The sequence below is a fragment of the Zingiber officinale genome, chromosome 5B, assembly GCF_018446385.1.
Source record: "Zingiber officinale cultivar Zhangliang chromosome 5B, Zo_v1.1, whole genome shotgun sequence".
NCBI lineage: Eukaryota > Viridiplantae > Streptophyta > Magnoliopsida > Zingiberales > Zingiberaceae > Zingiber > Zingiber officinale.
This window is the reverse complement of record NC_055995.1, coordinates 115,668,571-115,680,325: the sequence shown is the minus strand read 5'-3', so window position 1 is coordinate 115,680,325 and position 11,755 is coordinate 115,668,571. Positions and strand designations below refer to the sequence as shown.

The 11,755-nt window shown below is 40.5% G+C and overlaps 2 protein-coding genes and 1 long non-coding RNA gene across 3 annotated transcripts; 2 read left to right on the top strand and 1 right to left on the bottom strand.

Moving 5' to 3' along the window:
• Nucleotides 1-838: 838 nt before the first annotated feature.
• LOC121985453 (cytochrome P450 94B3-like) lies at nucleotides 839-2,528 on the top strand. The gene has a single exon (XM_042538918.1). The coding sequence runs from the start codon at nucleotides 870-872 to the stop codon at nucleotides 2,364-2,366; it is 1,497 nt and encodes a 498-aa protein (XP_042394852.1). The 5' UTR covers nucleotides 839-869; the 3' UTR covers nucleotides 2,367-2,528.
• Nucleotides 2,529-2,610: 82 nt separating this feature from the next.
• On the bottom strand, nucleotides 2,611-5,534 carry LOC121985454. The gene is made up of 3 exons (XR_006113184.1): nucleotides 5,279-5,534; nucleotides 4,424-4,511; nucleotides 2,611-3,333 (listed from the first exon to the last, which is right to left on the bottom strand). It is a non-coding gene; the product is annotated as an uncharacterized LOC121985454 (long non-coding RNA).
• A 1,170-nt stretch (nucleotides 5,535-6,704) lies between these two features.
• On the top strand, nucleotides 6,705-8,528 carry LOC121985452 (6-phosphogluconate dehydrogenase, decarboxylating 3, chloroplastic-like). The gene has a single exon (XM_042538917.1). It carries the CDS (start codon nucleotides 6,801-6,803, stop codon nucleotides 8,289-8,291), a length of 1,491 nt encoding a protein of 496 aa, XP_042394851.1. The 5' UTR covers nucleotides 6,705-6,800; the 3' UTR covers nucleotides 8,292-8,528.
• Nucleotides 8,529-11,755: the final 3,227 nt, after the last annotated feature.

Below are 11,755 nucleotides of genomic sequence, written 5' to 3'. Positions count from 1 at the left end.
CAGCAGGAGCTTAAGCACAAATAACGTATATATCTGTCAGTACATGGACCTCCCCTTTATATAGTGCTTTAGTAGTAGACATGTACATTTCTTAAGGCGCGCACACGTTTTCTCAACTATCTCATAAAAAAACTCGTTAAAAAAATGTCTCTGATATCATTCCTTAACAGAGCGTGTAAATCCTTGACTGTCGTATGATTTGCCTATTGACCATACCTCCTGTTAGTAGCACCAACTTCTAGAATGATATAAAGAGCTACGCAAGGGGTTCCACTGTCTGGCCGAGCGGGAGAGCCGCTCGGCCGAGATTCCCCGCTCGGTTGATCTCGGCTGTTCCTCTCTACGACTGGAATTCTCCGCTCTGTCGATCTTAATTGTTCCTCTCCACGACCGCTTAGCTCGATAGGTTGTTCCTCGCGTGATCGGATATACGGTCCGGTCCGACTATCCCTTATAGGTCGTGACAATTGTGAACATCTAATATCTTCTTTATAGTCATCCCAATCGAACGATCTATTCTGATCAACCTCAAAGTCGAACGGACCTTTCAGGCCCGTTCGACCCGTTGTCATCCGCTCGATAGATCAAACGACTTCCTACTTTTAACCACTTAATTTTGACCACCACATGGATAACTATTCTGGCCTTTGACTCTCTAACATCTAAAGACAAATGATTTAATAGTAAGTAAAAGAAATAAAAATAATAATAATAAAAATAGTCGACCCTATCGCTCGTACTGGGCGTTCAAATTAGACGTATAGGATATATATATCCTAGAGTTTTCTGTTTTCCCTATAAATAATTAATGTTTGAAACAGCAACACAAGCCCACTCTTCTACCTTCCACGGCTACTACTACAGCCGCAATGGCGTTACTTTTCATCGCCTTCTTCTTCCTCTTCCTCTTCCTCTTCCTCTTCATTCTGTTACACTGCCGAGCTGCCACCTCCAACTTCTACGGCCCCAAGAACCACCCCCTCATTGGCAGCATCGTCGCTTTCTACCGCAACCGCCACCGCCTCCTCGACTGGTACACCGACCTCCTGGCCGCCTCGCCGTCGCAGACCTTCGTCCTCCGGCGATTCGGGGCCAGGCGCACTGTCGTCACTGCGAACCCTGCCAACGTGGAGCACATCCTTAAGACTAACTTCCCCAACTACCCCAAGGGGCGTCCCTTCACGGACATCCTCGGCGACCTCCTCGGCTCGGGCATCTTCAATGCCGACGGCGACCTCTGGCTCACCCAGCGGAAGCTCGCCAGCCACCACTTCTCCACGCGTTCTCTCGAACACTTCGCCCTTACGGTGCTGCACTGTGAGACCTACTCCCGCCTGCTTCCTGTCCTCCACTCCGCCGCCGCTGCGGTGGACCTCCAGGACCTCCTCCGCCGCTTCGCCTTCGATGCCGTCTGCCGCGTCTCACTTGGCACGGACCCTCTCTTCCTCCACCCGTCCCTCCCTTGTTCCCCCCTCGCCGACGCCTTCGAACTCGCCGCAGCCATCAGTGCCCGCCGCGGCACCGCCCCGGTGGCTGCCGTTTGGAAAATCAAGCGTGCGCTTGGCCTCGGCTCTGAGTCCCGGCTCCGCGAGGCCGTTCTCCAACTCCACGCCGACATCTACGCCATCATCGCTGCCCGTAAAACTGAAATCATGATCGACGGCGCCGGAAACGACCTCCTGTCGAGGCTCATTGCCGGCGGGCACAAGGACGAGGTGGTGCGCGACATGGCGATTAGTTTTGTGATGGCAGGGCGCGACACGACGTCGTCGGCGCTGACGTGGTTCTTCTGGCTGATGACGCGGCACCCGTCGGCGGAAGCAGAGGTGGTGGAGGAGGTGGTGAAGCGGATCGGCCGTCACGGGACGATCGATTACGCAGCCCTGAAGGAAATGAAAATTCTCGAAGCGTGCCTGTGCGAAAGCATGAGGCTGTACCCGCCGGTGGTGTGGGACAGCAAGCATGCGGCGGCGGACGACGAGCTGCCGGACGGGACGCGGGTGCGGAAAGGGGACAGGGTCACCTACTGCCCCTACGGGATGGGGAGGATGGAGGCGCTGTGGGGGAAAACTTGGGCGGAGTTCGACCACCAGAGGTGGCTCACGACGACGGCGGAGGTGGTGCGAGAGTCGCCGTACAAGTTCGCCGTGTTCCAGGCGGGGCCGAGGTTGTGCCTGGGGAAGGAGATGGCGTTCGTGCAGATGAAGTACGTCGCTGCGGCTGTGCTGCGGGAGTTCAAGCTGAGGCGGGAGGAGGCGGACGACGGTCAGCCGCCGGAGCTCGTGCCGCTGCTGACGGCGCATATGGCCGGCGGACTCAGAGTGCGCGTCGAGAAGAGAAAATGGAATAATGATATAATTAATTAATTAATTAGTAAATTATTATAATTATAGTCTTTATACCAACAATATCTCATCTTTATGAATTATTATGCACATTAAAAACAAAAATATGTATTTAAAAAAAAAGATATAATAATATTTAATAGTAGCCAATTTTAGAATAGTTTTTTTTTATTGCTGAATTTTTGTCGTTTACTTGGGATGCTTTGTGTGGCTGGGACGATCTCAATTGGGATTTTCATGAGGAGATTGAAATAGGCCCAACAAATGAAGTAACTACTCATAAAACGAATCTTACGTTTACTTGAAAGGAAAATAGAGAAGCAAAATATCATTCATAAAATAAAAGACATCAATGGATGTGTTTAATGTGAAGGTCTTGCATTGTGTTCTTATGTGAAAGTCCCCTGCAGCCTGCTGTACCACAGGATTAGTCGGCAATCGACAAATTGTTTCAAACCTAGCCACTCGAGATCGATGGTGCGGTGCAACATAAGATCTAGACACAAACCTGGCCCTGCACAGTAGCTTCTTCCCCCCTGAACAACCCCAATCGTGCCAGATTATTGTTGCAGCTCCTTATCAGAAGGCCTGAAACTATCATCTGTAACGTCAAGCCACAATGAAACTCCTTTGTGGTTGTCGCAAAAACAAACTTTCCTAACAAAACTAAGAGGAATATCAAGCTCCATATCTCACACCACAATTCACCTATTGCACGATGAATGGATGAAAAGAGCACTGTAATTGGCATGGGCAAAACCTACTCTTTTTTCTGCCCACAGTAGCACAAAGGCCCATGACATGAACATGTTCTTGTTAGTTCAAACCACAAGGATAATTTAGCAATATCAACAATTAGGAGCTCTAAAGTAGTCATAATTTACCAAACTGAAGGTGGGATAGTTCGTCTCCATTTATATTTCTGCAATCAAATAATTTTGAAACCATGGTTCTCTGGAAGGGGACGAACATATAAGCGCATCACGCCCTGAAAAAATAAAAGAAAATAACATATGAGAATAACAATGAATAAAAACTAAGAATACAAAAGCAAATCACTCGTTCCTGTTCATTTTGCCATTTACCCAAGGCCATCATTGTCATCAAAAAATTTTTTTAACAGAATTAGTTTCTTAAATCGAGCTTGAATTCAACTCTTTAAGTTCTTTTAAGTGATGTGTAAACCTAAGCCCAATTTTTAAAGCCTGAACAATATGGAGCTTGATCAAATGATATGAAGACCATTTCAGAAAAGTATACTATGTTTTTCCATATTCTAGTATACTATACAAGAAGATAACAATAGATGTTAAACTAAGCAAGGGATTCTAGGATGGTATGACTAACCAGCTGCCTTTGCTGCAACGGCTTTGGTAGACATCGGTTACAAACAAGATTTGCGATGGTTTATCTACTCCAACTAAAATTATTTACTTTATTTGCATCACTTTTATCCTAGAATTTTATTCTGAGATGATAAAAAATAAGGCATATTTTTATATCCCATGAAGATTAAGGAATTCGATTCTTAATAAGAGCAAGAGCAACTAAATCTGAATCTACAAGATAAACCTCAAAACAGACATTCAATCAAAATGTTTTTAGAAGGGGTGAAGTTACATTGATTTAACCTTGAACTCCTTAGTAACTTTCTCTTGCACAAAGCTCATTATTCCTTGGTTAAATCACATATTAATATTGTTTTTGCAGATTACTGGTCAGATTGAGACAATCTGAGAATCTAATGACACAAGCTATTCCATTTTTGCTCAACTAACTTTGAAAGACTTGTTCTGTTGCCACAAAAATATAAATGAAATACATTGCTTCACAGAATTGACTTTTTTTAACACTCTTAAACACCAAAACGAAAGATTAATGCAATCTACTCCACAACTGTTTCTGAATCACAGATTTATTATTATTATTATTAAATATGAATAAGGAATGAAGACTATGCTAAAGCACAAGAGACGGACCTTAACTAAAATGAGTTACAAAGAACAAGTATTAATTTCAAAAACGATAAATGAAGGCCTTTGCCATGAATGTTTAGATCCTACTCAGAACTCCTTTACCAAAGGATTGCCCATCGTTATGACTTATGAGACAAGACTCCAGTCCATGGCTGTGAATACAAGCCCCAGCATTGCGCATTAGATATGCCTACAGAACAAAATAAGTAAAATTGAAGGCAATAATATGCTAATAGAAACATCTCAAGTTAGACGCATTATCAATATATGCAAATGCCAATTTAATTGAAATTTGATGGATTGATTTCAAAAAAAACAACAACAACCATACGTCATTGGGTTCGATCTCCAATTATATCATCATCTATATTTAAATGAATTTTTTGTTGTTTTATCATTACTAACCAAGTCTTCTTTGGTCTCTCTTCCTCAATTAATGTGTACATTTATTATGGTCTCACATCGTCTAACAATGAAGTTTTTAGAAAGTAACAAGGAAAACATAGAAACATATAGCGAAAAGGACCGATATATTTAAAAATGCATCACCCTCAAGTTTTTTAGAATAACAAATATTTCAGAATTGCATTGCCATTCACTCCAAATTTGCATTCTAAATGAAGGGATTGTGATTAAAGAGCCAAATTCATTTTTTAAAAGAAAAACACAGGTAAATTAAAAAACATGAAATAGCTCATGCAAGATGAACTAATACAGTATATTCTTATCTAGATGGTCTCACTTTCCAAACATATAATAAATAAGCAAATATTGATGTATAAACCCCATTGCTCTAGTAATTAACAAGCGATGACGCATATGTCTACATCATCATTAAGTTTGTCGGAAAAAATCTGCGGCAAGCTTTCAGGTTTCTTCTAACGTTGATAAAGCTACAGCAAATGAGGTTTCATATGTTCAAAATTGAGAAGAACAAAGAAAATGGAGATCAATTACCTTCGTGAAAGAAGGGAGCGCAGTCAGTGCACTTGCAAGGTTTATGTGGGTAGGGTTTGGTCGATGGGGCAGATGTCACGGCGCCACTCCCAGACATGACGCACATATCCTCCTGCACCAGCCGCTCCTTCTGAACCCCACGAAATGAGAAATGAGGTAGGCGGAGGGGATCTAGGATTTTCGACGCGAAATAGGGCCGGCGGCGCAATCGACGGTGAAAGTAAGACAAAGGTTTCGGCGTGAATTGGGGAAGAGAATATCCATAGTAAATTAGAAAAAATTTATATAGAATAATAAATTCAAAATATTATTACTAATAATATTTGTACGTCGGATCAAATAAAAATATAAGATTAATAATATTTTTTAAAAATTTCTTTTATAACTCTCACACATTATTAAAAAGGAGTAAATTAAAAAACCAAAATAAACCAGGAAGGTCTCAAGGTCACCAAAAATCGATCCGGGTTGAATTGTATAAAATCTTATTTCATCCACCTTGGATCTCATGTGCCTTTTAATTAATCAACAAATAGAAGCTAGTTGGTAAGTCAAAAGCAGTAAACGATTTGACCTGCCAAAGCATCGTGATGGATACGGTGTTTTCCAAAATTGATTTGGATCATCAAGTCAAATGTTCAACTTAAATTAGTAGTTTATCTTTTTATTACATTTCTCCCCCAAAAAACTCTATTACATATTCGCGTTTTGGCCCGTCAAAAAACGCAATTCAGAAAGCACTACCCCTGCAGCAGCTCCTCTGTGCAATCACCACGCCGATTAAATAACGATTTAAAATAATGTTTTGCTCTCTATTTTTATTATTATTAAAAGAACATCTAAAAATTATTAAAAATATATTTTATTCTAATTGTTCTTTTCAAAATCATCTCTTTATTAAATTGATCTGATACTACTCTAATGATTAAATTTTAATTAAATAACTCAAATATTAGTTAAAATTATTTCTTTTTATTAAATAAATATAATAATATTATAATACTTTATTAATTTAAATTTCTCGAATATTAATTAAAAATACTTTAAAATGGATGAAAACTACTCTAAATTAATCAAACCTATCTCAGTTGATAAATTTTATTTTAATATTGATTAAAACTACTCTAAAATTATTTTAATATTACTTAAAATTACATTATTTTTGATGTTGAATTGTCAGAATTAGAATAATTTTTTATTAATGTTAAAGTAATTTTTATATTAATTGAAGAAGAAAATTTAGAAAACAACTCCTCAATAATTTTTGCGTTTCATTTTAATTTATTAAATATTTGCCTTTTACCCCATCCGAAAAGACAATTTAGTAAACACGACCCCGCAGCCGGGAACGGTTCCCTGCTTAGACAAATCGGCATCGAACACGTGTTCCCATTCGCTTAGCTATTTAATGCCTTCCCCTTGACCCGATTCACCAACTCCTCTACTTCTTCTCGGCTTAGCTCCTCCCTCCTCCTTCCAACCCTAGCCCTAAATCGGAGCCACCGGCGGCGAAGAGGAGCAGATGGCGGTGGAGTCGGCAGCGCTCTCGCGGATCGGCCTCGCGGGTCTGGCGGTGATGGGGCAGAACCTGGCCCTCAACGTCGCCGAGAAGGGATTCCCCATCTCCGTCTACAACCGCACCGCTGCCAAGGTCGACGAGACCGTCGCCCGCGCCGCCTCCGAAGGGGGCCTCCCTCTATTTGGCCACCGCTCGCCCCAGGATTTCGTGCTGTCCATCAGCCGGCCCCGCTCCATCGTCATTCTCGTCAAGGCCGGCGCCCCCGTCGACCAGACCATCGATGCGCTCTCCCACTATCTGGAACCCGGTGACGCCATCGTCGACGGAGGTAACGAGTGGTACGAGAACACGGAGCGCCGCATCCGTGAGGCCTCGGCTCGCGGCTTGCTCTACCTTGGGATGGGCGTCTCCGGTGGCGAGGACGGAGCCCGCAATGGCCCCTCCCTCATGCCCGGTGGTTCTCACCAGGCCTACAGCAACATCGAGGATATTCTCACCCGTGTAGCCGCCCAGGTCGATGACGGGCCCTGTGTCACCTTCGTTGGGGAGGGCGGCGCTGGGAACTTCGTCAAGATGGTTCACAACGGCATTGAATACGGTGATATGCAGCTGATTGCTGAGGCCTACGACGTACTCAGGATTGTTGGTGGGCTGTCTAATGCCGAGCTTGCTGAGACCTTTGCCGAATGGAACCGTGGTGAGCTCGAAAGCTTCCTTATCGAGATCACTGCTGATATCTTTAGCGTCCATGATGAGCATGGGGATGGAGAAATCGTCGACAAGATCCTGGACAAAACTGGGATGAAGGGGACTGGTAAATGGACGGTCCAGCAGGCAGCCGAGCTCTCAATTGCCGCCCCAACCATAGCTGCTTCACTTGACTCCAGGTACCTTAGTGGGCTTAAGGATGAGAGAGAGGCTGCTGCCAAGACTCTAGAGCAAGCTGGAATAAACAGTGCTGATTATTCTACAGTTCGATCTGTGGATAAAAAGCGCTTAATTGATGATGTACGACAAGCCCTCTACGCTTCTAAGATCTGTAGCTATGCTCAAGGTATGAATTTGCTCAGATCTAAGAGTGCGGAGAAGGGCTGGAACCTCAATCTTGGGGAACTAGCTAGGATTTGGAAGGGAGGGTGCATCATTAGGGCCAGATTCTTGGATAGGATTAAGAAGGCTTATGAGCGCAATCGGGGACTTGCAAATCTGATTGTTGATCCAGAGTTTGCAAGGGAGATGGTACAGCGACAGGCAGCATGGAGGAGGGTCGTTGGACTTGCGATCGAGGCAGGTATCAGCACCCCAGGTATGTCTGCCAGTCTGGCTTACTTTGATACATATCGACGGGCAAGGTTGCCTGCAAACCTGGTGCAGGCGCAAAGGGACTATTTTGGGGCGCACACCTATGAGCGGGTTGACCGCCCAGGATCATTCCACACAGAGTGGTCTAAGATTGCAAGGCAGAGCAAGGTCGGTTCTGGAATCCTTAACTGAGGGATTTAGCTATGATGATGATACCCCAATTGAGAAGCAAGTTCATCGTTGGTTTTTCTCATTCTATTCAGACTTATAATAAATATTCATCGTTTGAAATATGCCTCTAAGGAACATATTTTTAGTTATGATAGTTGTATCCGTCAGCGGGGGCTTAATCAAACAATGCTATTTGATTTTCTACTGAAGTTTGATACCTTGTTTGTTCTGAATTTTCTTATTCCATCACTTTACTTATATGTTCTGTTTGCATTGGGAAATTGAGCTTGTGGAACTCTTGTCCAATAATGACATTTGCTGATCATTGTTGGATAAGTGTCAGGCATTTAGAATCTTAACCAGTTGAATTTGATAGGACATGTTAAAAGGTTATGGTTTATCCCTATAGGTGTTTTCCAAATGCGCATAACTTCAGAGATCCCCATAGTTGTATTGCTTCAGATCTTTAATCATTGGCTCAATATACCAAAAGTAGCATCTAGCTGTATACTATGAATTTTAGATTTAATGAAATTTTATGTTTTATACTTCTCTTACATGTGGTTTTTGACTTGAACACTTTTCATTTCTGATGCCTTTACAAATTGTTATTTGAATTTCCACAAAGATAATACTGTAACTTATGAACAGAACTTAGATGCATTGTAACTCTAATTGGGTTGCAACAAGTGAACTGCTCTCTTTGATCCCTTTTTTTCCCAATATAGAGAGACTGAAATCTTGGCTTAAGAACTCAGACAGCAACATAGGTTTCCCTAAATTATAAAATGTATCTGATAGAATTCACGTATCTTTATTATTTTGCAACATAGATGAAATTTCTTCTTAAGCGGACTAACAACAAGAACTCCTTTTGCAACAATGAGATACATAATGATGAAATTACTGCAGAAAAGTGATCTCTAATATAAAACCAGAAGCTTACTCTTTGTTTTGCAGTCTGGAGTTTAGATGATTATTAACCTTGGTGCAATAAAAATAAGTCACGCTACCAATAATTTAGGTGAAGATGCACTATAATTGGAGGCATAACACAGGTTTCAAGGCTATATGTATCAAACCAACTGTAGCAACTGTTGCCGTAACAGCTTGAGTTCCTTGTTAGATCAGAATGGGGTAAGGAATGGCATAAAAAAATGAAAGAAGGGACACTGGCTGGGTGTCGATATACCTTTGTGTAAAAGAATAAACCATCAAATTTGGGCACTGTATTGAAAGGTCGTATATTGTCTGACATGATTGGCATTATGGCAAATGCCTGATATATGGAACCAAGAATCCCTCCTTGGTTATTATGATTCATGAATAATTATATCCATAATAGAATAATAAAGCATCATGCTAACTGTATCTTGATACAAAAATTTATTTTTTACAATGATAACTGTGCTCTTCTATGTATCTTAATTTTAATCTGTAAAAAAACCAGTTGATCTCAAATATAGAGACCAGATGAACTCAATCTGATGTCCTTGAAATGTCCTGTTAGTCTTGTGCAAGCTTAAATAATTTGTGAAGTTGTTTAGTAGGGATCTGTATACATGTGTTATTAAATTCTTTTTCCTCCACTGCTCGTTTCCTAAACTCTTGTTGAAGGTATTACGATGCAGGTTCAATCTATGTTGAAGCTCAATGTAACTCTTCAAATTTCAAACAGTTATAATTTTTTGACTTGAGATTCGGAATTAGACTTTATTTGTTGTCATACGTGTAAAATTCCTCTTGTTTCCTAAACTCTTGTTGAAGGTATTACGATGCAGGTTCAATCTATGTTGAAGCTCAATGTGACTATTCAAATTTCAAACAATTATAATTTTTGACTCAAGATTTGGAATTAGATTTTATTTGTTGTCATACGTGTAAAATTCGAAAATTTACGTTTGTTATCTATGAAATCGTAAGTGTCAAATTTCAATCCCAAATTTTACCAGTTAACTTTTTTCCAGGGTATTTTTGTTATTTTTTTGGTAATTTTTACTTTTTGAGATATTTAAGATAATTTTCATATTTCTAGTATTTATCAGAGAGGATTTATTTTGATTTGCGTCTTGATTTTAGTTAAGATAATTCAGTTAATTACTTTCTTTTTATGACAAGATCTATTTTCTTTCTTTACCATATTAGAATTAAGATCGATTAATTGTTTATATATATATATATATATATTTTGGATAAAAGACTTATTTCTTGTTATTTCTTTTCTTTATCAGATTGAAATTAAGATTTCTTAATTGTAATTTTTTCCCTTTATTTGGGTCTTAAGTTGTGATCTATATAAAAGTCATGTTTAGGTGTTGAGGGACAACCATCTATTTTGAATAAAAAGGTTTTCATTTTTGGTAAATTTGATGAGTTTTTTTGGCGTTCTCTTCTCTTGTGATTGTCCTCTAATCTCCCTTCTAGTTAGCTTGTAGGATAATCGTTATTCTGTCTGACGTCAGTTGGTATCAGAGTCGATAGTATCCAATTGAGGAAGTCAAGCGTTAAACTCAACTGAGGGTCATCGTTGTTGCGGTCGCAACAATAGGTAGATTTCAATTGAGGAATCCAAGCACCATGGGTGCAACGTTCAATTGAGAATTTACGGAGACAAGTTGCAGAATTAACTCAACATATGACAGTAATGATGGTGGCTCAAAATTTTGAAGGTCGGGAGACTTTAGATCAATGATCTAAATCTACCTTTGAGAATCCTTACTAATGTCAAATTGTTAGCTAGGAACATCGTGTTTGGGAGGAGCTTTATGAAGATCTTGATTTTCAGGTTGAATTGTTTATATTTTTTGGTACGTTACAAATAGAAAGTTTTGGCGATTGGTTGAACGAAGTGGAGTGAGTCTTTGAATATAAGCAGGTTTTAGATCGGATGAAGGTGAAGATGATTGCCATCTGACTCAAGGGACGAGTATTGGCGTGGTGGGGTAAGTCCAAAATAGATGACTGGGAGAAGATGAAGAAGAAGTTAAGGGTCACTTTCTACCTTTCAGCTACACTTAAACTGTGTTTCAGCGACTTCACTCATTGCGATAGGGTGTGAGGTAGATCGATAATTATACAGAAGAGTTCTGTAGGTCCCTTTGCGACCGGTTAGGAGGGGTGAATAGCCTGAAATAAAAAATAAAACCTTTCTTGTCTTTTCAAGCTAAATTAAGAAACACTTGCATAAAAAGAAACTTAATTAAAGAAAAAAAGAGAGATCATTTACTTGGTTACAACTTAGGTGGTTGTTAATCCAAGGCAAGTAAAGTTCACTAAAAGTCTCTTTTAGGCGAAGAAGTCTCTTACAGTAGTTGAAGCACTCAATTATAAAGTTAAATAGAAAGAGAATTGATTATAAGTGTTATTATTTAGCTTCTGGGATCAGGATTGTATTTATGGCCCTGATCGGGGCACCTAGAAGGGTTCCAGACACTTAGAGGGGGATAAAATTTTATCCCCGTCGTAACGAATCACGTCACGTCACG

Excerpts from the sequence above, each read along its gene's own strand:
- LOC121985453 (XM_042538918.1), top strand. The coding sequence starts at position 870 with ATGGCGTTACTTTTCATCGCCTTCTTCTTCCTCTTCCTCTTCCTCTTC.
- LOC121985452 (XM_042538917.1), top strand. The coding sequence starts at position 6,801 with ATGGCGGTGGAGTCGGCAGCGCTCTCGCGGATCGGCCTCGCGGGTCTG.